Here is a 21,971-nt window from a genome sequence, read left to right on the forward strand (position 1 = left end):
AGGACATGGACGTTAACCACTTGCTCCTACCTGGCACGCAGGCGTCCCATCTAGAGCTCTGGAAATGCAAATGCGCTACGCTAAATGCTAATAGTATTAGTTAAAACTCAAACGTTCATTAAAATACACATGCAGGGTATTGAATTAAAGCTACACTCGTTGTGAATCCAGGCAACAAGTCAGATTTTTAAAATGCTTTTCGGCGAAAGCATGAGAAGCTATTATCTGATAGCATGTAACACCACAAAAGACCCGCAGGGGACGTAAACAAAATAATTAGCATATTCGGCGCTACACAAACCGCACAATAAAATATAAAACATTCATTACCTTTGACCATCTTCTTTGTTGGCACTCCTAGATGTCCCATAATCACTATTGGGTTTTTTTCCGATTAAATCGGTCCATATATAGCCTAGATATCGTTCTATGTAGACTGTATGATAAACGGAAAAAAAGAGCGTTTCATAACGTAACGTCATTTTTTTAAATTCAAAAAGTCGACGATAAACTTTCACAAAACACTTCGAAATAAATTTTGTAATGCAACTTTAGGTATTAGTACACGTTAATAAGCGATAAAATTCATCAGGAGGCGATGTAACTTCTATAGGTGTCGTCTGGAAAAAAACATGGCCGAGAGAGCTCGACCAAAACATCCGGTCGGAGAACGGAGGGAAGGAGTTCCCTTGAACCGGTTAGACCAAGAATCAATTGCGAATCAAATGACAAGACTCTAGACAACGTGTGGTAGCTGTAGGCGCTGAAACCTCGGTCTCATGTAATTCGGTTCACTTTGAACAATTCCTGGAAGTAAGCGCAATGATAATTATTTCCATTTTCAGTGATCAGGTTTTCCTGCGCTATTCGATGAAACTCACGCTCTGTTAAAGTCACAGCCGTGATTTAACCAGTTTTAGAAACGTCAGAGTGTTTGCTATCCACACATACTAATAATGTGCATATACTATATTCCTGGCATGAGTAGCAGGGCGCTGAAATGTTGCGCGATTTTTAACAGAATGTATGAAAATGCAGAGGGTCGACTTAACAGGTTAAAAGCCACATACTTCGTTCGGCTGGTTGACGCCCAACAGAGCCAAAAAGGGAATCAAATTCAAAGCATCTGAAGTTAACACCCACAATGTACACGCCAATTAAATAATTTGCCAAGATTAGCATCTTCCCGCTTAGCCTACTTATTTTAGTCTATCCTCACAACTGAAGACCTGAGCGATGAGCTTCTTCGTTTTTGTACTATGCCTGTGTAATTTACTACAAACACAAAAAAGGCTTGGACACACCTACTCAAAGGTTTTTCTTTATTTTTACTATTTTCTACATTGTAGAATAATAGTGAAGACATCAAAACTATGAAATAACACATTTGGAATCATGTAGTAACCAAAAGTGTTAAACACAGCAAAATATACACTGCTCAAAAAAATAAAAGTGAACACTAAAATAACACATCCTAGATCTGAATGAATGAAATATTCTTATTAACTACTTTTTATTTATTTTACTTTTTAACATAGTTGAATGTGCTGACAACAAAATCACACAAAAATTATGGAAATAAAATGTATCAACCCATGGAGGTCTGGATTTGGAGTCACACAAAATTAAAGTGGAAAACCACACTACAGGCTGATCCAACGTTGATGTAATGTCCTTAAAACAAGTCAAAAAGAGGCTCAGTAGTGTGTGTGGCCTCCACGTGCCTGTATGACCTCCCTACAACGCCTGGGCATGCTCCTGATGAGGTGGCGGATGGTCTCCTGAGGGATCTCCTCCCAGACCTGGACTAAAGCATCCGCCAACTCCTGGACAGTCTGTGGTGCAACATGGCATTGGTGGATGGAGCGAGACATGATGTCCCAGATGTGCTCAATTGGATTCAGGTCTGGGGAACGGGCGGGGCAGCCCATAGCATCAATGCCTTCCTCTTTCAGGAACTGCTGACACACGCCAGCCACATGAGGTCTAGCATTGTCTTGCATTAGGAGGAACCCAGGGCCAACCGCATCAGCATATGGTCACACAAGGGGTCTGAGGATCTCATCTCGGTACCTAATGGCAGTCAGGCTACCTCTGGCGAGTACAAGGAGGGCTGTGCGGCCCCCCAAAGAAATGCCACCCCACACCATGACTGACCCACCGCCAAACCGGTCATGCTGGAGGATGTTACAGGCAGAAGAACGTTCTCCACGGTGTCTCCAGACTGTCACATGTGCTCAGTGTGAACCTGCTTTCATCTGTGAAGAGCACAGGGCGCCAGTGGCGAATTTGCCAATCTTGGTGTTCTCTGGCAAATGCCAAACATCCTGCACGGTGTTGGGCTGTAAGCACAACCCCCACCTGTGGACGTCGGAACCTCATACCACCCTCATGGAGTCTGTTTCTGACCGTTTGAGCAGACACATGCACATTTGTGGCCTGCTGGAGGTCATTCTGCAGGGCTCTGGCAGTGCTCCTCCTGCTCCTCCTTGCACAAAGGCGGAGGTAGCGGTCCTGCTGCTGGGTTGCTGCCCTCCTATGGCCTCCTCCACGTCTCCTGATGTACTGGCCTGTCTCCTGGTAGCGCCTCCATGCTCTGGACACTACGCTGACAGACACAGCAAACAGTCTTGCCTCAAGCTCGCACTGATGTGCCATCCTGGATGAGCTGCACTACCTGAGCCACTTGTGTGGGTTGGAGACTCCGTCTCATGCTACCACTAGAGTGAAAGCACTGCCAGCATTCAAAAGTGACCAAAACATCAGCCAGGAAACATAGGAACTGAGAATTTGTCTGTGGTCCCCACCTGCAGAACCACTCCTTTATTGGGGGTGTCTTGCTAATTGCCTATAATTTCCACCTATTGTCTATTCCATTTGCACAACAGCATGTGACATTTGTCAGTGTTGCTTCCTAAGTGTACAGTTTGATTTCACAGAAATGTGATTGACTTGGAGTTACATTATGTTTAAGTGTTCCCTTTATTTTTTTGAGCAGTGTATTTTCCGGATCGACTGACCTTCATGTCTTAAATCCACAGTAAAACGAGTCATATAACGACATAACCTGAAAGGCCGCTCAGCAAGGAAGAAGCCACTGCTCCAAAACCGCCATATAAAAGCCAGACTACGGTTTGCAACTGCACATGGGGACAAAGATCGTACTTTTTTGGAAAACGTCCTCTGGTCTGATGAAATAAAAATAGAACTGTTTGGCCATAATGACCATCGTTATTTGGAGGGAAAAGGGGGAGGCGTGCAAGCTCGAAGAACACCATCACAACTGTGAAGCACAGGGGTGGCAGCATCATGTTGTGTGTGTGCTTTGCTGCAGGAGAGACTGGGGCACTTCACAAAATAGATGGCATCATGAGGTAGGAAATATATTGTGGATATATTGAAGCAACTTCTCAAGACATCAGTCAGGAAGATAAAGCTTGGTCACAAATGGGTCTTCCAAATGGACAATGACCCCATACTTCCAAAGTTATGGCAAAATGGCATAAGGGCAACAAAATCAAGATATTGGAGTGGCAATGACAAAGCCCTGACCTCAATCCTATAGAAGATATGTGGGCAGAACTGAAAAAGTGTGTGTGAGCAAAGAGGCCTACAATCCTGACTCAGTTTCACCAGCTCTGTCAGGAGGAATGGGCCAAAATTCACCCAACTTATTGTGGGAAGCTTGTGGAAGGCTAATCAAAACATTTGACCCATGAAAATAATTTAAAGGCAATGCTACCACGTGCTAATTGAGTGCATGTAAAATTCTGACCCACTGGGAATGTGATGAAAGAAATAAAAGCTGAAAAAAAAAATATATATATATTTTAAATCGCTCTCTACTATTATTCTGACATTTCACATTCTTAAAATTAAGTGGTGATCCAAACTGACCTAAGACTGGGATTTATTACTCGACTTAAATTACATGTCAGGAATTGTGGAAAAACTGAGTTTAAATGTATTTTGCTAAGGTGTATGTAAACTTCTGACTTCAACTGTATGTATGTATGTATGTATGTATGTATGTATGTATGTATGTATGTATGTATGTATGTATGTATGTATGTATGTATGTATGTATGTATGTATGTATGTATGTATGTATGTATGTATGTATGTATGTATGTATGTATGTATGCATGTATGTATGTATGTATGTATGCATGTATGTATGTATGCATATGTCATAAGCTAAATATTAAAAAGAGCCCTAGATTTCAGCCACTTGGGGCTCAGTGACTGGTAGGGTTTAGAGTCATTTATGAGCATTGACAGCTTTTCTCTCCTTCCGAGCCTCAGAACTGTAGTGCGCACACACATACCCTGGCCGTGACTCCACTCTCCGAGGGTGTCTCAGCGGGAGTTAGGATTAGGGAGCATCACTGTCTGGTATGACAACTTCTCGGCCTCGGACCTAAAGGCACTACAGAGGGTAGTGGGTAAAGCCCAGAAAATCATTGGGGCCAAGCGTCCCGCCACCCAGGACCTCTATACCAGGCGGTGTCAGAGGAAGGACCTAAAAATTGTCAAAGGCTCCAGCCACCCTAGTCATAGAGAGAACAGTCTGCTACCGCACGGCAAGCGGTACCGGAGCACCATGTCGAGGTCCAAAAGGCTTCTTATCAGCTTCTACCCCCAGCCATAAGAATCCTGAACAGCTAATCAAAGAGCTACCCAGACCCCTCTTTTACACTGCTGCTACTCTGTTTATCTATGCATGATCACTTTAACTCCACCTACTTGTACATATTACCTCATTTAACTTCACTAACCTGTGCCCCCACACATTGACTCTGTACCGGTACCCCCTGTATATAGCCTCGCTATTGTTATTTTACTGCTGCTGTTTAATTATTTGTTACGTTTATTTTTTACTTTACACATTTGTCCTCTTAACTTCTTAAAGCATTGTTGGTTGAGGGCTTGCAAGTAAGCATTTCACCTGTTGTATTCGGCACATGTGACAAATAAAATGTTATTTGATCATACAGCCTTAATGTCTAAAGAAAATGATAGCCCAACATTTGTATCACAACTAAAGTTACATAAATAACTCTACTAAGCATATAGGACGACAGGTTTCTTTGTTAACCACTCAACACAAAATAGCCGTGTGCACACGTCACATCTACTCCAGTTCTCCTTCTCCAGCGCTCGATGTCGCCGGTCTACTAACCATCGGTCCTGGCAACCCATCTTTACTCACACCTGGCAACCTTCCTAACACACACCTGCGCCTCATCATTAGGCACACCTGGACATCACCTCCCTGATTTACTTCTCCTTTATCTAGCACTCTGTTGTTATCACCCACCAGGCAGATACCAAATAGGGCTAAAAGACCATATTATGGCAAGAACAGTTCAAATAGGCAGAGAGAAATGACAGTCCATCATTACTTTAAGATATGAAGGTCAGTCAATATGGAACATTTCAATAACTTTGAAAGTTTCTAAAAGTGCAGTCGCAAAAAACATCAAATACTATGATGAAACTGGCTTTCATGAGGACCACCACAGGAAAGGAAGACCCAGAGTTACCTCTGCTGCAGAGGATAAGTTCATTAGAGAGTTACAGGCCTCAGAATTTGCAGACCAAATAAGTGATTCACAGAGTTCAAGAAACAGACAACATCAATTGTTCAGACGAGACTGTGTGAAATCAGGCCTTCATGGTCGAATTGTTGCAAAGAAACCACTACTAAAGGACACCAATAAGAGACTTGCTTGGGCCAAGAAACACAAGCAATGGACATTAGACCGGTGGAAATCTGTCCTTTGGTCTGATGAGTACAACTTTTAGATTTTTGGTTCCAACCGCTGTGTCTTTGTGAGACGCAGAGTAGGTGAACGGATGATCACCGCATGTGTAGTTCCCACCGTGAACCACGGAGGAGGTGGTGTGATGGTGTGATGGTGCTTTGCAGGTGACAATGTCAGTGATTTATTTACAATTCAAGGCACACTTACCCAGAATGGCTACCACAGCATTCTGCAGCGATATGCCATCCCATCTGATTTGCACTAAGTGGGACTATCATTTGTTTTTTAACAGGACAATGACTCAACATACCTCCAGGCTGCGTAAGGGCTATTTGACCAAGAAGGAGAGTGATGAGTGCTGCGTCAGATGACCTGGCCTCCACAATCACCTGACAACTCAATTGAGATGGTTTGGGATGAGTTGGATGCAGAGTGAAGAAAAAGCAGCCAACAAGTGCTCAGCATATGTGGGGACTCCTTCAAGACTGTTGGAAAAGCATTCCAGGTGAAGCTGGTTGAGAGAATGCCAAGAGTGTGCAAAGCTGGCATCAAAGCAAAGGGTGGCTACTTTGAAGAATCTAAAATATATTGATGTTGAACACTTTTTTTTGGTTACTACATGATTCAATGTGTTATTTCAGTTAGTCTTCATTATTATTCCACAGTGTAGAAAATAGTTCAAAAAATACAAATTAAAACTAGAATGAGTAGGTGTGTCCAAACCTTTGACTGGTACTGTTCTTTGCCCACTCCACGATCAGCTGGCGCAACTGGGGACGTCGAAGGATGAGGTCCTTCACGTTCTTCAATGTCTAGATCTTCTCAAGGGGCGTCTCCCCCAACGAGCGGACAATCCTCTACCATGAGTCGACCTAGCACCCCAGCCCATTCAGCAGTCCCCAGGTCAGCGATGCCCATTTGTCCCTTACAGATAAATGACAGAATTCCTTCCAGCTCTAGTGGATTAAGGTGCCGCAGGGAATTTTATTGACCAGGCCTTTGCCTCCTCCCTGAAGACAACATCATACCCTTTCTCCTCTCTGTTTCCGGTACAAGCACTGGATAACCGACCACTGGGATCTGGCACAGTCACACACACACACACCACTATCACCGTTGAACCCCTGCACCAAGAAAGCCTCCCCTTCCTTATCATCCAGGCACCCGTAGAAAAATGTTGTCCTCAGCTTCACATGGCTCCAAAGCCATGACCCAAACATCTCCTGGCCGAGGATGGAGATTACAGCCTGGGTACCCGGAAGACCTGCTTTCCCTAACCCTGTTCCACGTCGGTTGAAAGTCCTGTGGTTACCATTCAGGCCAACATCCCGGAGGTTTACCAGGATCTTCGGGAGGTTTTCTCCAAGGGTCGCGCCACCAGTCTCCCTCATCGTGCCTGGGACTGTGCCATCGACCTGCTAAGAGACAATGCGCCTCCGCATCTACCCCGTTGGTGGCTGAAGCAGAGGCGATGGAGGAGTTTATCCAGGAGGCTCTCCAACAGGTTCTCATCCGCCCATCCACCTCCCCTGTTTTGGCAGGTTTCTTCTGTGTGGCCAAGGAGGAGGGGAGGGGGTCTTCATCCGTGTATTGACTCCAGAGGTCTCAATGCAATCACCACCAAGTGCTGCTACCTGCTTCTCCAAATTAAGCCATTTTATCCTTCGCTCTGGTCTCCCTACCACTCTCCAGGTCGCTGAGGTCACTGTTTCAGCAGGTCTTCTGGCACTATGGCCTTCCGGAGGACATGGTCGGAGACTGTGGTCCCCAATTCACATTGCATGTATGGAGAGCCTTCATGGAGAACCTGGGGGGGGGGGGTCACGGTAAGCCTGACATCTGGGTACCAGCCTCAGTCCAACAGGCAGGTGGAGAGGACCAACCAAGAGCTGGGGAGGTTCCTGAGAAGTTACTGCCAGGACCAGCAGAGGGAGTGGACCCGGTTCCTTCCCTGGGCAGAGCACGCACAGAACTCACTTCATCACTCCTCCACCAGGTTGTCTCCCTTCCAGCGCGTCCTGGGGTACCAGCCGGCCCTGGCCCCGTGGAACCCGAGGCAGACCGAAGCCCCTGTGGTGGATGAGTGGTCCCGGCGCGCAGAGGATGTTTGGGAAGCTGCCCACGTGAGGCTCCAACATGCCATCTGTCACCAGAAGGAGAAGGCGGACTACCACCGCAGTGAGGCACCCGTTTTCCTTCCTGGTGATTGCGTCTGGCTCTCCACCAGGAACCTCCCGCCTGCCCTGTCGGAAGCTGAGCCCCCAGTTTGTGGGACCATTCAAAGTCCTCCGAAGGGGATGAGGTAACTTACCGCTTCCCAATAACTACCGGATCTCACCCTCTTTTCACTTCTTTCTCTCCTCAGGCCGGTGGTTCTTGGTCCCCTGGCTGATGCCTTCCCCAATGTATACATTCCCACACCAGATAGAAATACACAAATAATAACATGGGCATGGATTTCTGTTCTATGCCAAAATTCACTTATATAATCACAAAAGATAAAACACAAATGTACAAATACTGTAATCTCAAAGTACACAAACAGAATAACCACATATGTAAATGACATGTACAAATAGAAAAGCAAACATCTAAGAGCTATAAAAAAAATATAAAAAAACATGAAAAGCTTTTTCCACACACAAGCAGTACATTTATATACATTCAAAGATCGCCACCATCTGTAAAAACAACATCCACAGCCAGCTGCATCTCCAGAGTAACTTTTGAGTTTATGGCTTGTGTTTTAAATTTCACCGCTTGAGCAATCCAGTTACTTATGAGGTTGTTGACACTATAAAAGTGTGGTTTTTCAGTTAGCTTTTTTGGAGGGATTGAATGTACAACTTTCTACTCAGTGCCAATTTGAGTCAGGTTGATTTGATTTGCTCTGGCACTGTATTGATGTATATCTTATCATGCCATAGTGCTAGGTTTGTGTGAGGAGTGCTAGGCTAGGAAGAAAATAGAGAAAGAAGAGTGAAAGGCAAGGTCATGGTAGAGATTTTCCAAAGGAGTGTGGATGAGAATAGAGGGAATTACACTTGTTAGAGAGTGCATGGGAAGGCCAGAGCAGGACATTCGAGTGGAAGGAGAGAGTGGGCAGCAGGGCAAAAGAGGGGAGAGAAAGAGGGGTTGGAGAGGCTGGGTCGGGCCCAGCTACTGTTGCTGGGCTGGCAGTCTCCTCCTGCACCCTCCTGGCTAGTGTTGATCAAAGGAAGCTGGCTCAAGCCGAGGCATTTCACCGGTTCCTGCACACACAGAGTGCCCATTGAGGCGAGGCCTGCTCCTAGTCCGAACCAAACCAGGACCCAAGCTGGGGCCAGTGGAGGGCTGGGCGACCATATACAATGCCCCCTTTTTCCACACCACCTCCCCCATGCCCACTCCCTCTCCACAACTGCAGGGAATATTGGTGGCACAGCCATGCAGGGCACAGTTACAAAGAGACAGATGCAAAGACAGAGTCCCATTTACGATAGAACCCAGAGAGATCAGGATGAGGATACAGACATGTAGTCTCCCTCACCGAAACAACATGATTCTGTATAAAGGCTTACTGACATAGGTACTACTCTTCAAAAACATACATGGGAGGAGTGGAGTGACGCAGTGAGATGAAGTGACCCGTTGTGTAGGAATGTTTTGGCCTCATGCAGGACTGTAGGTTCAGCTACTCAACAGGCCTATCTGGGTTGGCTTGCACACCTTCTCTGTGGAAGGCAGGTCTGCGATCAGTTAGGCTACTTCAACAACCTTACAGCTGAACCAACAGTGGGACAGGAGACCCTGGATCTCCCTGCTGACTCAATGAATGGGTGGATGGACCCTTGCAGTACCTTTGAATGTACACTATTTCTTCTGATCATCTGTGCCTGAAACAAGTAAATTAACAAAATCAGAATTGACCTAAGTATGTGATGGCAGCCTGTCTTAAGTAGGCAGTTTAACTTGTTCCAGTCACCTTTCAAGACCCAGAGCAGGGCAGTGGAACTAAAACTGACTCTGGCCATGGCTAGTTTAGGGTTGTGCGAAAGGTCAAACTAGACCGCCCTGGCAGCATCCAAACATTGACCCTGTGGAGGTCATGGCCGGGGGGGGGGGGGGGGGGGTCAGAAGCTTGGTTACCATGGCAAAAAGCGTGCCAGGATCAGCAGCACGTTACTCAAGCAGTGATGGCATTCACATCTGCCTTGTTAGCCTACATTACTGTACAGGTACAATAAGGAGCCTACATTCCTTTCACGACCACACATTCAACCCAAAAATATAATTGAAATAAATTGGGTCTTCAATCCCTTTGATGCTTTTGTTGCACACAACAGTTGTCAGTATCGTCACTGTGGATATAAAAGAAGCCATGCCAGTGTTGTTGTTCAGCCTGGGTAGGGCTGGCTGGGTCTTACTAGGGTGTTACTTGTTGGGTTAACTAATCCTGAGCAGATGATCTGTGATCTGTCTAATCACTCGCCAATCAGAGGCAGCAGCGCGCCGGCGGCGTCAGGAGCAACAAGAGGGGAGGGGTTCAGCAGCCCGGTAGAATCCTGCCATGCTCCAGTCTGGACCCCTGCTGAGTGGGGAAGGGCACCCCCGGTGTGAGAGCTGGGTGTAGGATCACGCACACACAGAGAGAATATGCGAGTGGAGTCGGAAATCCCGCTCATATCCTTTCCAACCACTCTGCTAAAAAATGCTTCGTGCTCACAGGCAGAAAAATAAACTGCCTCCAAATTAGCTCCATTTATTATTTTTTTAAATCACAATTTAACCAACAACCATCTTTTTTTAATGACTTACCACTTGGTTTTGAAGTATTGAAACCAAACCATATGATTTGAATGACAGTATTTTAATAAACATGAAAAAGTATTGTAAGAAGCTCTTATCATTTCAAAAATAGGCCACGTTATCTTAATCATATAAACTCTATATACACAAAAGTACAGGGACACCCCTTCAAATAGGGGATTCAGCTATTTCAGCCATGCAATCTCCATAGACACACTGTCAGTAGAATACTGTATAATGTATAGTGTCAACTATAAAGTCTGATAGAGGATGAATAATGGTCTGTGGCTGTTTTTTCATGGTTCGGGCTAGGTTCCTTAGTTCCAGTGAAGGGAAATCTTAAAGCTATAGCATACAATGACATTCTAGACAATGTTTACAATGTTTACAACTTTGTGACAACAGTTTGGTGGAAGACCCTTTCCTGTTTCAGCATGACAATGCCCCTGTGCACAAAGCGATGTCCATGCAGAAATGGTTTGTCGAAAGTGTGGAAGAACTTGACTGGCCTGCACCAAGCCCTGATCTCAACCCCATCGAACACCTTTGGGATGAATTGAAACGCCAACGGCAAGCCAGCCTAATCGCCCAACATCAGTGCCCAACTCACTAATGCTCCTGTGGCTGAATGGAAGCAAATCCCTACAGCAATGTTCCAACATATATATGCCATTTAGCAGACGCTTTTATCCAAAGCGACTTACAGTCATGTGTGCATACATTCTACGTATGGGTGGTCCCGGGGATCGAACCCACTACCCTGGCGTTACAAGCGCCATTGCTCTACCAACTGAGCTACAGAAGGACCACATCTAGTGGTGTGCGGGCTGTTACAGCAGCAGGGGGGGGGGACCAATTGATATTAATGCTCATGATTTTGGAATGAGATGTTTTGTTTGACGATCAGATGTCCACATACTTGTGGTCATGTAGTGTAGGTCAGGAGCTAGACAGAGTCCAAAGAAAGCAAATTATTTATTTAGGCTATAACCTACAAAGATATACATTGTGAAGCATTTGCGAGTGCGACACACAGGGAGTCAGGGACATTAAGCTCTCAACATTTAAACATTTTGTTGTAAATCATTGTTAATCTATAAATTGTGCATATACGCCGTGACTTAGAATGAAAGACAAATTAAACAGTGCCTTTGAAAACATTTTTTAGAAACGATTCTGTAGCTTCAGGCTCATGTGATGGTGTCTGGAGAGCGCTTGCCGAGCCACTGGAGATGCTAAACACCCTTTTGGCCACTCTTGCCAGGCTGGTCAGGGATGCAGAGTTGTTTTTTCTAAAAGTAGGCCTAAAGGTTTAGGCAAAATAACCCAATCAAAACGGAAAGCTCCTTGAAAGTTGGATAATGCCAGGAATATTGGGCTAAAAACAATTATGGCCTATTGTACACTTGTACACTTCAACTATGACAGACAAAATTAGGGTGAAAAGAAATCCAGAAAATCACATTGTAGGATTTTTTATGAATTTATTTGCACATTTTGGTGGAAAATAAGTATTTGGTCATCTACAAACAATAAATATTTCTGGCTCTCACAGACCTGTAACTTCTTTAAGAGGCTCCTCTGTCCTCCACTCGTTACCTGTATTAATGGCACCGGTTTGAACTTGTTATCAGTATAAAAGACACCTGTCCACAACCTCAGTCAGTCACACTCCAAACTCCACTATGGCCAAGACCAAAGAGCTGTCAAAGGACACCAGAAACAAAATTGTAGACCTGCACCAGGCTAGGAAGACTGAATCTGCAATAGGTAAGCAGCTTGTTTTGAAGAAATCAACTGAGGGAGCAATTATTAGGAAATGGACAACATACAAGACCACTGATAATCTCCCTCGATCTGGGGCTCCACGCAAAATCTCACCCCGTGGGGTCAAAATCATCACAAGAACGTTGAGCAAAAATCCCAGAACCACACGGGGGGGACCTAGTGAATGACCTGCAGAGAGCTGGGACCAAAGTAACAAAGCCTACCATCAGTAACACACTACGCCGCCAGGGACTCAAATCCTGCAGTGCCAGACGTGTCCCCCTGCTTAAGCCAGTACATGTCCAGGCCCGTCTGAAGTATGCTAGAGAGCATTGGGATGATCCAGAAGGAGATTGAGAGAATGTTATATGGTCAGATGAAACCAAAATATAACTTTTTGGTAAAAACTCAACTCGTCGTGTTTGGAGGACAAAGAATGCTGAGTTGCATCCAAAGAACACCATACCTACTGTGAAGCATGGGGGTGGAAACCTCATGCTTTGGGGCTGTTTTTCTGCAAAGAGACCAGGACGACTGATCCGTGTAAAGGAAAGAATGGGGCCATGTATCGTGAGATTGAGTGAAAACCTCCTTCCATCAGCAAGGGCATTGAAGATGAAACGTGGCTGGGTCTTTCAGCATGACAATGATCCCAAACACACTGCCCGGGCAACAAAGGAGTGGCTTCGTGAGAAGCATTTCAAGGTCCTGGAGTGGCCTAGCCAGTCTCCAGATCTCAACCCCATAGAAATCTATGGAGGGAGTTGAAAGTCTGTGTTGCCCAGCAACAGCCCCAAAACATCACTGCTCTAGAGGAGATCTGCATGGAGGAATGGGCCAAAATACCAGCAACAGTGTGTGAAAACCTTGTGAAGACTTACAGAAAACGTTTGACCTCTGTCATTGCCAACAAAGGGTATATCACAAAGTACTGAGAAACACTTGTTATTGACCAAATACTTATTTTCCATCATAATTCGCAAATAAATAAATTAATAATCCTACAATGGGATTCTCTGGATTGTTTTTTCTCATTTTGTCTGTCATAGTTGAAGTGTACCTATGATGAAAATGACAGGCCTCATCTTTTTAAGTGGGAGAAATTGCACAATTGGTGGCTGACTAAATACTGTTTTGCCCCACTGTAAGTACTTTGCTACAATGACACACTTAACTATCCACCTCGTTCCTTTCTTTTAGCATAGGCACCTAGTAAGTACACCATCATGCTTTCGGGATACATATCTTTTCAGATTCCACAATGTTCTTCAGCTGTGGACACTATATCACTGCATTCCCTTACTTGCTCCACATCTTTTGCACCGGTGTGTTTTATCGGTTTCTTCATGAAAATATTGTGCCACCTCCATGACAGTAGCAAGGGGATATAGCAGCACACAAGTAGACCACAAATGCATGCTGGGCCGGGGATGCCCTGAGCTCATTAAGTGAGCGCTACTGAAGAAAAATTGGTAGTGGCCAAGAAGGCCAAGGCTACAGCGTTGGGGAATCTCGCTCCGAGCTCCAGTCAAATTGGGCACGCTCCTCTCCTCACTCCGGTGGTAAGAAACACATTGTTACTGTAGCTTCATCAATACATGACCAATGCACATTGGTACACAATCTTAGACTGCCCTCTGGGCCACTCTCCAGAACACACAGCCTCCAGACTAATTATAGCCATGGGAGAGAGTGGCCATCTAGGGCCCTCCCTTCTGCCTGTGATCTCTCAGTAAGCGGACAGGGAGCATAGGACATGTAGGACAGCCCCTGGAGACTGGAGAGCACTACTTAGTCACTCAGACATGAGGCATATCTACTATATAGGTCAATAATATACAGTTAAGTGTGTAAGTAGTGTATGTGCGTGTGCCCGTCCAGGCTGTGCTATGACATTATGCTGACCCTCTATTGGGAACCACGCATTTCACTGGACTGTTTCCTGTTTCCATCAGCTAGCAGCAGCGTGGGCTCAGAATTCCTGCATCCCAGAGACAAAAGTGTTTCACGGCGCTGTCACCGATGAGGCGTTTTACTGTGGCCCTAATGGGCGTCGTAACGGAGGTGAGCGGCAGCCATGAAATAATGGGAAACAAGAAACACAGCTCAAAGAGGAGCCAAGAATGTGGTCACGACTATTCAAAAAGGGACGCGTTAAAACCTGAACAAAACAGGGAAGTTAGGAGGAGTAGAAGTAAAGTCTTTCGAGATGACTGAAAACAAACCAAGGAGTTAGGGACCAGTGTTTCCTCTAGGATGTTTTTGTTCAGTAGCAGTGACATTTTGTCATGGGGCTGAGAGAAAATGTCTTTGAGACCTAACAATCATCAAAATAAAAATGATTGCTTTTTAATCAAACTATAAATAAATTAAATACACACACACACGAAGTCGTAAGTTTACATAGAAATGTATTTGGCTACTCAGTTTTTCCACAATTCCTGACATTTAAGGGTAGAAATTCCCAGTCTTAGGTCAGTTAGGATCACCACTTAATTTTAAGAATGTAAAATGTCAGAATAATAGTAGAGAGTATGATTTTTTTTTTTACATACACTCAATGAGCATGTGGTAGCATTGCCTTTAAATTGTTCAACTTGGGTCAAACATTTCAGGTAGCCTTCCACAAGCTTCCCACAATAAGTTGGGTGAATTGTCCCATTCCTCCTGACAGAGCTGGTGTTACTGAGTCAGGTTTGTAGGCCTCCTTGCGCACACACATTAAGTTCTGCCCACAAAACCTTCTATAGTGTTGAGGTCAGGGCTTTGTGATGGCCACTCCAATACCTTGACTGTTGTCGTCCTTAGGCCATTTTGCGATAACTTTGAAAGTATGATTGGGGTCATTGTCCATTTGGAAGACACATCAGCGACCAAGATTTAACTTCCTGACTGACTGAGGTCTTGCTATGTTGCTTCAATATATCCACACAATTTTCTTACCTCATGATGCCATCTATTTTGTGAAGTTCACCAGTCCCTCCTGCAGCAAAGCACACCCACAACATGATACTGCCACCCCGGTGCATCACAGTTGTGATGGTGTTCTTCAGCTTGCAAGCCTGACCCTTTACCTCCAAACATAACGATGGTCAAACAGTTCTGTTTGTTTCATCGGACCAGAGGACATTTTTCCAAAAAGTACGATCTTTGTCCCCATGTGCAGTTGCAAACCACAGACTGGCTTTTTTATGGCGGTTTTGGAGCAGTGGCTTCTTCCTTGCTGAGCGGCCTTTCAGGTTATGTCGATATAGGACTTGTTTTACAGTGGATATAGATACGTTTGTACCCGTTTCCTCCAGCATCTTCACAAGGTCCTCTGCTGTTGTTCTGGGATTGATTTGCACTTTTCACACCAAAGTACGTTCATCTCTAAGAGACAAAACACGTCTCCTTCCTGAACGGTATGATGGCTGCGTGATCCCATGGTGTTTATACTTGTGTGCCATTGTTTGTACAGATAAACGTGGTACCTTGAGGCATTTGGAAATTGCTCCCAAGGATGAACCAGACTTGTGGAGGTCTACAATTTATTTTCTGAGGTCTTGGCTGATTTCTTTTGATTTTCCCATGATGTCAAGCAAAAAGGCACTGAGTTTGAAGGTAGGCCTTGAAATACATCTACAGGTACACCTCCAATTGACTCAAATGATGTCAATTAGCCTATCAGAAGCTTCTAAAGCCATGACATAATTTTCTGTAATTTGCAAGCTGTTTAAAGGCACAGTCAACTTAGTGGATGTACACTTCTGACCCACTGGAATTAGAATACAGTGAATTATAAGTTAAATAATCTGTCTGTAAACAATTGTTGGAAAAATTACTTGTGTCTTGCACAAAGTAGATGTCCTAACTGACTTGCCAAAACAAGTCAGTTAGGAGAAATTTGTGGAGTGGTTGAAAAACGAGTTTTAATGACCTAAGTGTATGTTAACTTCTGACTTCAACTGTATACTCTACACTACCATTCATTTACATTACATTACATTTAAGTCATTTAGCAGACGCTCTTATCCAGAGCGACTTACAAATTGGTGCATTCACCTTATGACATCCAGTGGAACAGCCACTTTACAATAGTGTATCTAAATCTTTTGAGGGGGGTGAGAAGGATTACTTTATCCTATCCTAGGTATTCCTTAAAGAGGTGGGGTTTCAGGTGTCTCCGGAAGGTGGTGATTGACTCCGCTGTCCTGGCGTCGTGAGGGAGTTTGTTCCACCATTGGGGGGCCAGAGCAGCGAACAGTTTTGACTGGGCTGAGCGAGCAGGCCAGAGGTGGATGAACGCAGTGCTCTTGTTTGGGTGTAGGGCCTGATCAGAGCCTGGAGGTACTGAGGTGCCGTTCCCCTCACAGCTCCGTAGGCAAGCACCATGGTCTTGTAGTGGATGCGAGCTTCAACTGGAAGCCAGTGGAGAGAGCGGAGGAGCGGGGTGACGTGAGAGAACTTGGGAAGGTTGAACACCAGACGGGCTGCGGCGTTCTGGATGAGTTGTAGGGGTTTAATGGCACAGGCAGGGAGGGGTTATATTATAAAATTATATTTTTATTTGTTTAACACTTTTTTTGGTTACTATATGATTCCATATGTGTTATTTCATAGTGTTGATGTCTTCACCATTATTCTACAACGTAGAAAATAGTAAAAATAAAGAAAAACCATGTAATGAATAGGTGTGTCAATACTTTGACTGGTACAGTATGTACTCACATCTTTTGGGGTGGCGGTGACCCTCACTAAATGAATAGAAGGGAAATACTGAGAGACTATAATTCTGCGAGTGGTGCACTGACACTTGTTTGTTGTCTGGAATGCTGGCTTTGCTGCTTCCTCGCCATGGTTATTCTATGTAACCACATAAGCTCAGAACAGCTGCCCCTCTATGAGCAAACAGATGTCTTACCTGTAGAACTCACGTTTGCACACTGGACAGGCACAGTCCTAGCCGTCAGCAACAGTGACAACAAAGGGGAAGTTGGCAGTGTTTTTAGACCATAGCAACTGGATCATCCACAGCACTCTTCTAAATGACCTTTAGGGCAAAAGACAAATTATGCTACGGCTGAATGGAAGCCTCTCTGCAGCAGACAGAGGAGTCGTCATCCTGGAGCTCCAGTGGGTTGCACAGCCCCATCACATACAAAGAATCGCTGTTCCAGCAACCCACACAGGCAGGGAAGGAGGGGGCGGGGGCACTGAAGAGAAACAAGCCTGTCCAAGCAATACTGTTTACTGAGATATTACACAGACTGACAACCCAATTAGGATCTCTTCGTTGAGAGAGTATCTGCCACCGTTCTCTGCCAGCATAGAACACAGATTCAGCATGTACATTGACTGGCTGCTTCCAGTTTGTCAGTAAACAAGTCAGTGTCTTAAATCAAGTTCTTTCCTAGAGTATAATTGAATAATTGAATGGTTTGGTGGCTGGAATTAAAAAGGTTACAACTCATGAGAGTGTCAATGATGATTCGGTAATATCTGAGCGGTTGATAGGTTAGGGGTTCAACAGGGAGACAGGGAACGCCAGGGGGAAAGACAGCGTTCTAAACTCTGTTCTGGTTAGGGGTACTATAGCTCCCGAGTGGCGCAGCGATCTAAGGCACTGCATCTCAGTGCTCGAGGTGTCACTACAGACCCTGGTTTGATCCCGGACTGTACCACAACCGGCCGTGTTCGGGAGTCCGATTTGGCCCAGCATTGTCCGGGTTAGGGGAATGTTTGGCCGGGGTAGGCAGTCATTGTAAAAAATAAATTAAAATTTTGTTCTTAACTGACTTGCTAAGTTAAATGAAAAACACACAGTGGAGACATCTAGTTTCTGTCTAAATGCCAGAGTGCTAGCTGGTGCAATCCGCTAGCTGGTGTCTTTATTCTAGAGAGGAGCCAGCTCCATTGAGTATATGTATGGGGTCTGAAAAGGGGTTGGCACATTGTGTGTGTGTGTGTGTATATGCGTGCAACCATTAGACATACATTGCTCTATTACCAAGCAAAGTTGCCCATCATGTGCCTATTAGACAGCCACATGGACCACCTGGCTGTCTGTTTGGAACAGATGAACTAAGACACTGGAAGTGAGCTGCCAACCTGTGCTATGGTGACTGTCCAACACAGTGCCCAGCAGTGGCAGAGGCTGGCACTCCCATTGTCACTTAGATAACACACCACCAACATCCTAACACACAACAGCTGCAGAGCTAACATAGTTGTACAACAGAGCAGCCAAAAGGCCAAGAAATTAAGCATTAAAATGTCCTTTTGACATATTTCCCGTATCACTTCCAATGACCATGCGTCTCCTGCCTCTCTCCCCAGACTAAGACATTGAGATGCTCGAGCTATTTCCTCCGCTTGTCAAAGTTACAGAGATGTGGACTGTTATGCATAGTGTTCACATCAATGACACCACACTTTGTTAGGTATTGATATAAGTATTGCATCATTATTTCTTCCTCCCTCTGACACACACACACACACGTTTGCCCCTTTGGGGACTTGCGAGTCCCACATGTGCAGCTGGAGACAATCTTAGTTATTCTCCAACCCGACTTTACTTACTGTAGATGGCGTGTTTTCTATTTTCTCTCACTGAGAGCTAGCTCGGCCATAAGGAGACCACAACGGAGTATGCATAACCCCTTTGTCAGAGACATTCTTCAGCCACACCCGCTCAACTTTTAACATAACCCTTTAAAAAAAGCAGTGAACTCACTCAGTAAACCGGCTCACGCAGTTGTAACAGCTCAGGGGGAAGTGAGAGCCTGTACACCTTACCTGGTTCCTGCCACATCATACACTCAGACGGCGTGCCAAACAGCTTTACAGCTCTCACCGACTTTTGACACCCTATGATTTGTACACTTAAGCTTGAAAATGTCACTTCACTGACATGCACTGCAAAGATATGACATGACAAAACTGCACATTGAATGGCCGGTGAAAGAAGAGAGGATATCAGACAAAGCCAGTGAGAGAGTCTGTGGAGGGACTTAATGATGACTGACAGAGCTTCCATAAGGTACATTACCTGTAAACTGAGGGCGATCTGTCGGATGTACATCATGTTCAGGTCCTCCAAAATGCGCAGTTTGTCCTCCATGTCTGCGTATCTGTCCATTGGCATCCCACGAAGTAGTATCCACAAATTGAGGTAGCATATGCTTGAAAATGTTCACTTCCACCCCTCAAATTTAACTTAATTTGTTGCAAATTGAAAGCGTTTATGGGAGCTGAAAACTCAAATTCCTCATGAAAAAATGCAAAGAACGCTCATGGTAGCAGATGAAAACAAACATGAAGAGACAGTACTGTTAGATCCGTTTCGATAATTTGCTGGTAGATAAAGTACAGGTGGCGCGTTACGCACAAGTCTCCAAAAACAATGCGCAAAATAGCGTACACCGTAACCTTTTCGTCTTCTGAAGTATATCCAGACCAGTTTCGCTGTGTTAAAACTTCCAAAGTCCACGATACACTGACTTCTCCGAACGCAAGAAGAGACGTGTGCGAGAGCCCTAACAGCATACAGTAACACTGTTCATAAAACATACAGCTAGTCCACAGTGCATATTCTTGGCTACCTTTTTTTTTTCAAGCAACAAAGGACTTCTCAAACACCCACAGTGAACACCCCTCCTTGGCAGTATGGGAAAGAATGGTCCTTTTTTAAATGCAATTCTTCTCTTTGTGTCTTTGCGTCCTGATTGAGAGTGCTGTCTGTCGGCTGTGATAAGACCTCTCCACAAAAGGGCATTGCCTCTGCGGGAGCGAACACCACAACAACTCAAATGTGCGCAGTACTTGCCACCGTAGCCGAGGGACGTTACGCTAAATTAACCCATACAATGCTCCTCTCGCAACCGAGCATTACATATAAAATAAAATACAAATTACGCGAAGGGGAGAATATTGTTGTCTCCATGCCCTTAAACAAAAACATATAGGTCTACGAAATAGCAGACAAACGGGCATTTAAAAAGGAATTGTGGCGGGTCAGAAAGCATTGATCTATTCAAACACTTGATAACAAATGACGAAATTAAAACTGTACCAGACAGCGCATTATCACGGTATGAAAAGATGCCTAACCTAACAGCAAATTAAAGATTAACCTCGGCCCCACAAAGCAAAACGCTGACAACGGAATGAGATCAGAACACAATCTTAATTAATACACCGAACAAAAAAAGAAATGCAATATTTAAAGTGCTGGTCTCATGTTTCATGAGCTGAAATAAAATATCCATGAAATGTTCCATACCCACATAAAAAGCTTATTTCTGAAAAATGTTGTGAACAAATTTGTTTACATCCCTGTTAGTGAGCATTTTTCATTTGCCAAGATAATCCATCCACTTGACAGGTGCATATCAAGAAGCTGGTTCTTGATACGCAGCACGATCACTACACAGGTGCACCTTGTGCTGGTTACAATAAAATGCCACTCTAAAATGTGCAGTTTTGTCACACAACACAATAAAACAGATGTCTCAAGTATTGAGGGAGCATGGACAGTCCACCAAAGCTGTTAATTTATCTACCATAAACCGCCTCCAACATACTTTTAGAGAATATGGCAGTAAGTCCAACCAGCCTCACAAGCGCAGACTACGTGTATGGCGTTGTGTGGATGAGCAGTGTGCTGATATGAACATTGTGAACAGAGTGCCTGATGGTGGCGGTGGGGTAATGGTATGGGCAGGCATAAGCTAGGGACAACAATCACAATTGCATTTGATCAATGGCAATTTGAATGCACAGATACCGTGACGAGATTCCAAGGCCCATTGTCGTGCCATTCATCCGCCTCCATCACCTCACGTTTCAGCATGATAATGCACAGCCCCATGTCGCAAGGTTCTGTATACAATTCCTGGAAGCTGAAAATGTCCCAGTTCTTCTAAGTAAAACAGAAAATAAGTGACTATCAGTATAGAATTCTGAAAACTATTTGGCCTATTACTGTTTTTAAAACTCTGAAAATAGGCTCCAATTTAGAGCTTGCAATCAAAGGGAGGATATTCCCAAGTTGTAGCCTAATAAAGATGCTAAGCCTATATGTTTTCAACAAAAAAATGCTGTTTTCCAAGCATCACTGAATTTATCAACAGTAGGCTAAACCATTAAACTTTCCAACGATGTCTCAGTTGACACAGCCAAATGTTGGTCCCCACTCTTCAACTCTCAAAGCGCTGGCTCTCTAACATGCCATTTCTAGTTATTTATTGTATTGTGTGTTTCCTCTTCACCAGTGGCTCTTCAGAGTCCTGAGACGGAGACAATCCCAAAGCTAAGCGTTCTAGTGTCTACTTCATGCCAAAGGTTCCTCTCGCTTTCCTCTTAGAAACTTCTGGGTTTAAAAGATGCACACACCAGGGATCTTAAGCACGACAAATGTGTAGCATATTGCAGAATCAGATTTGTAACATTTTACAGGAATTGCAAAACTTGTGTGACATCATATGAAATTGCAGAATTCCTAACATACCACATAAAAAAAAGAAAATGAACAAAGCCCTCCCCACAAAGAGCACAGGAACAGGACAAGGGAGAGAAGTAGCTCACCAAGTAATTTCCCCCAAGAAAAGCCTCCTTCCTGAAGTTTGAATTACCCAACTAATCGGCCTCAGACACTGGGTTAGCCTG

At 44.6% G+C, this 21,971-nt stretch overlaps 1 protein-coding gene across 1 annotated transcript in view; it reads right to left on the bottom strand.

Moving 5' to 3' along the window:
* The window catches only part of LOC124035990 (rhotekin-like), a 91,167-nt gene extending 70,743 nt beyond the window's left edge, over nucleotides 1-20,424 (bottom strand). Inside the window, exon 1 of the mRNA XM_046350014.1 lies at nucleotides 19,354-20,424. Coding sequence (XP_046205970.1) covers nucleotides 19,354-19,449 — 96 coding nt within the window. The 5' untranslated portion in view covers nucleotides 19,450-20,424. The remainder of the gene's footprint in view (nucleotides 1-19,353) is intronic.
* Nucleotides 20,425-21,971: the final 1,547 nt, after the last annotated feature.

Source organism: Oncorhynchus gorbuscha, linkage group LG05 (genome assembly GCF_021184085.1).
Source record: "Oncorhynchus gorbuscha isolate QuinsamMale2020 ecotype Even-year linkage group LG05, OgorEven_v1.0, whole genome shotgun sequence".
In the NCBI taxonomy this organism is placed as follows: Eukaryota; Metazoa; Chordata; class Actinopteri; order Salmoniformes; family Salmonidae; genus Oncorhynchus; species Oncorhynchus gorbuscha.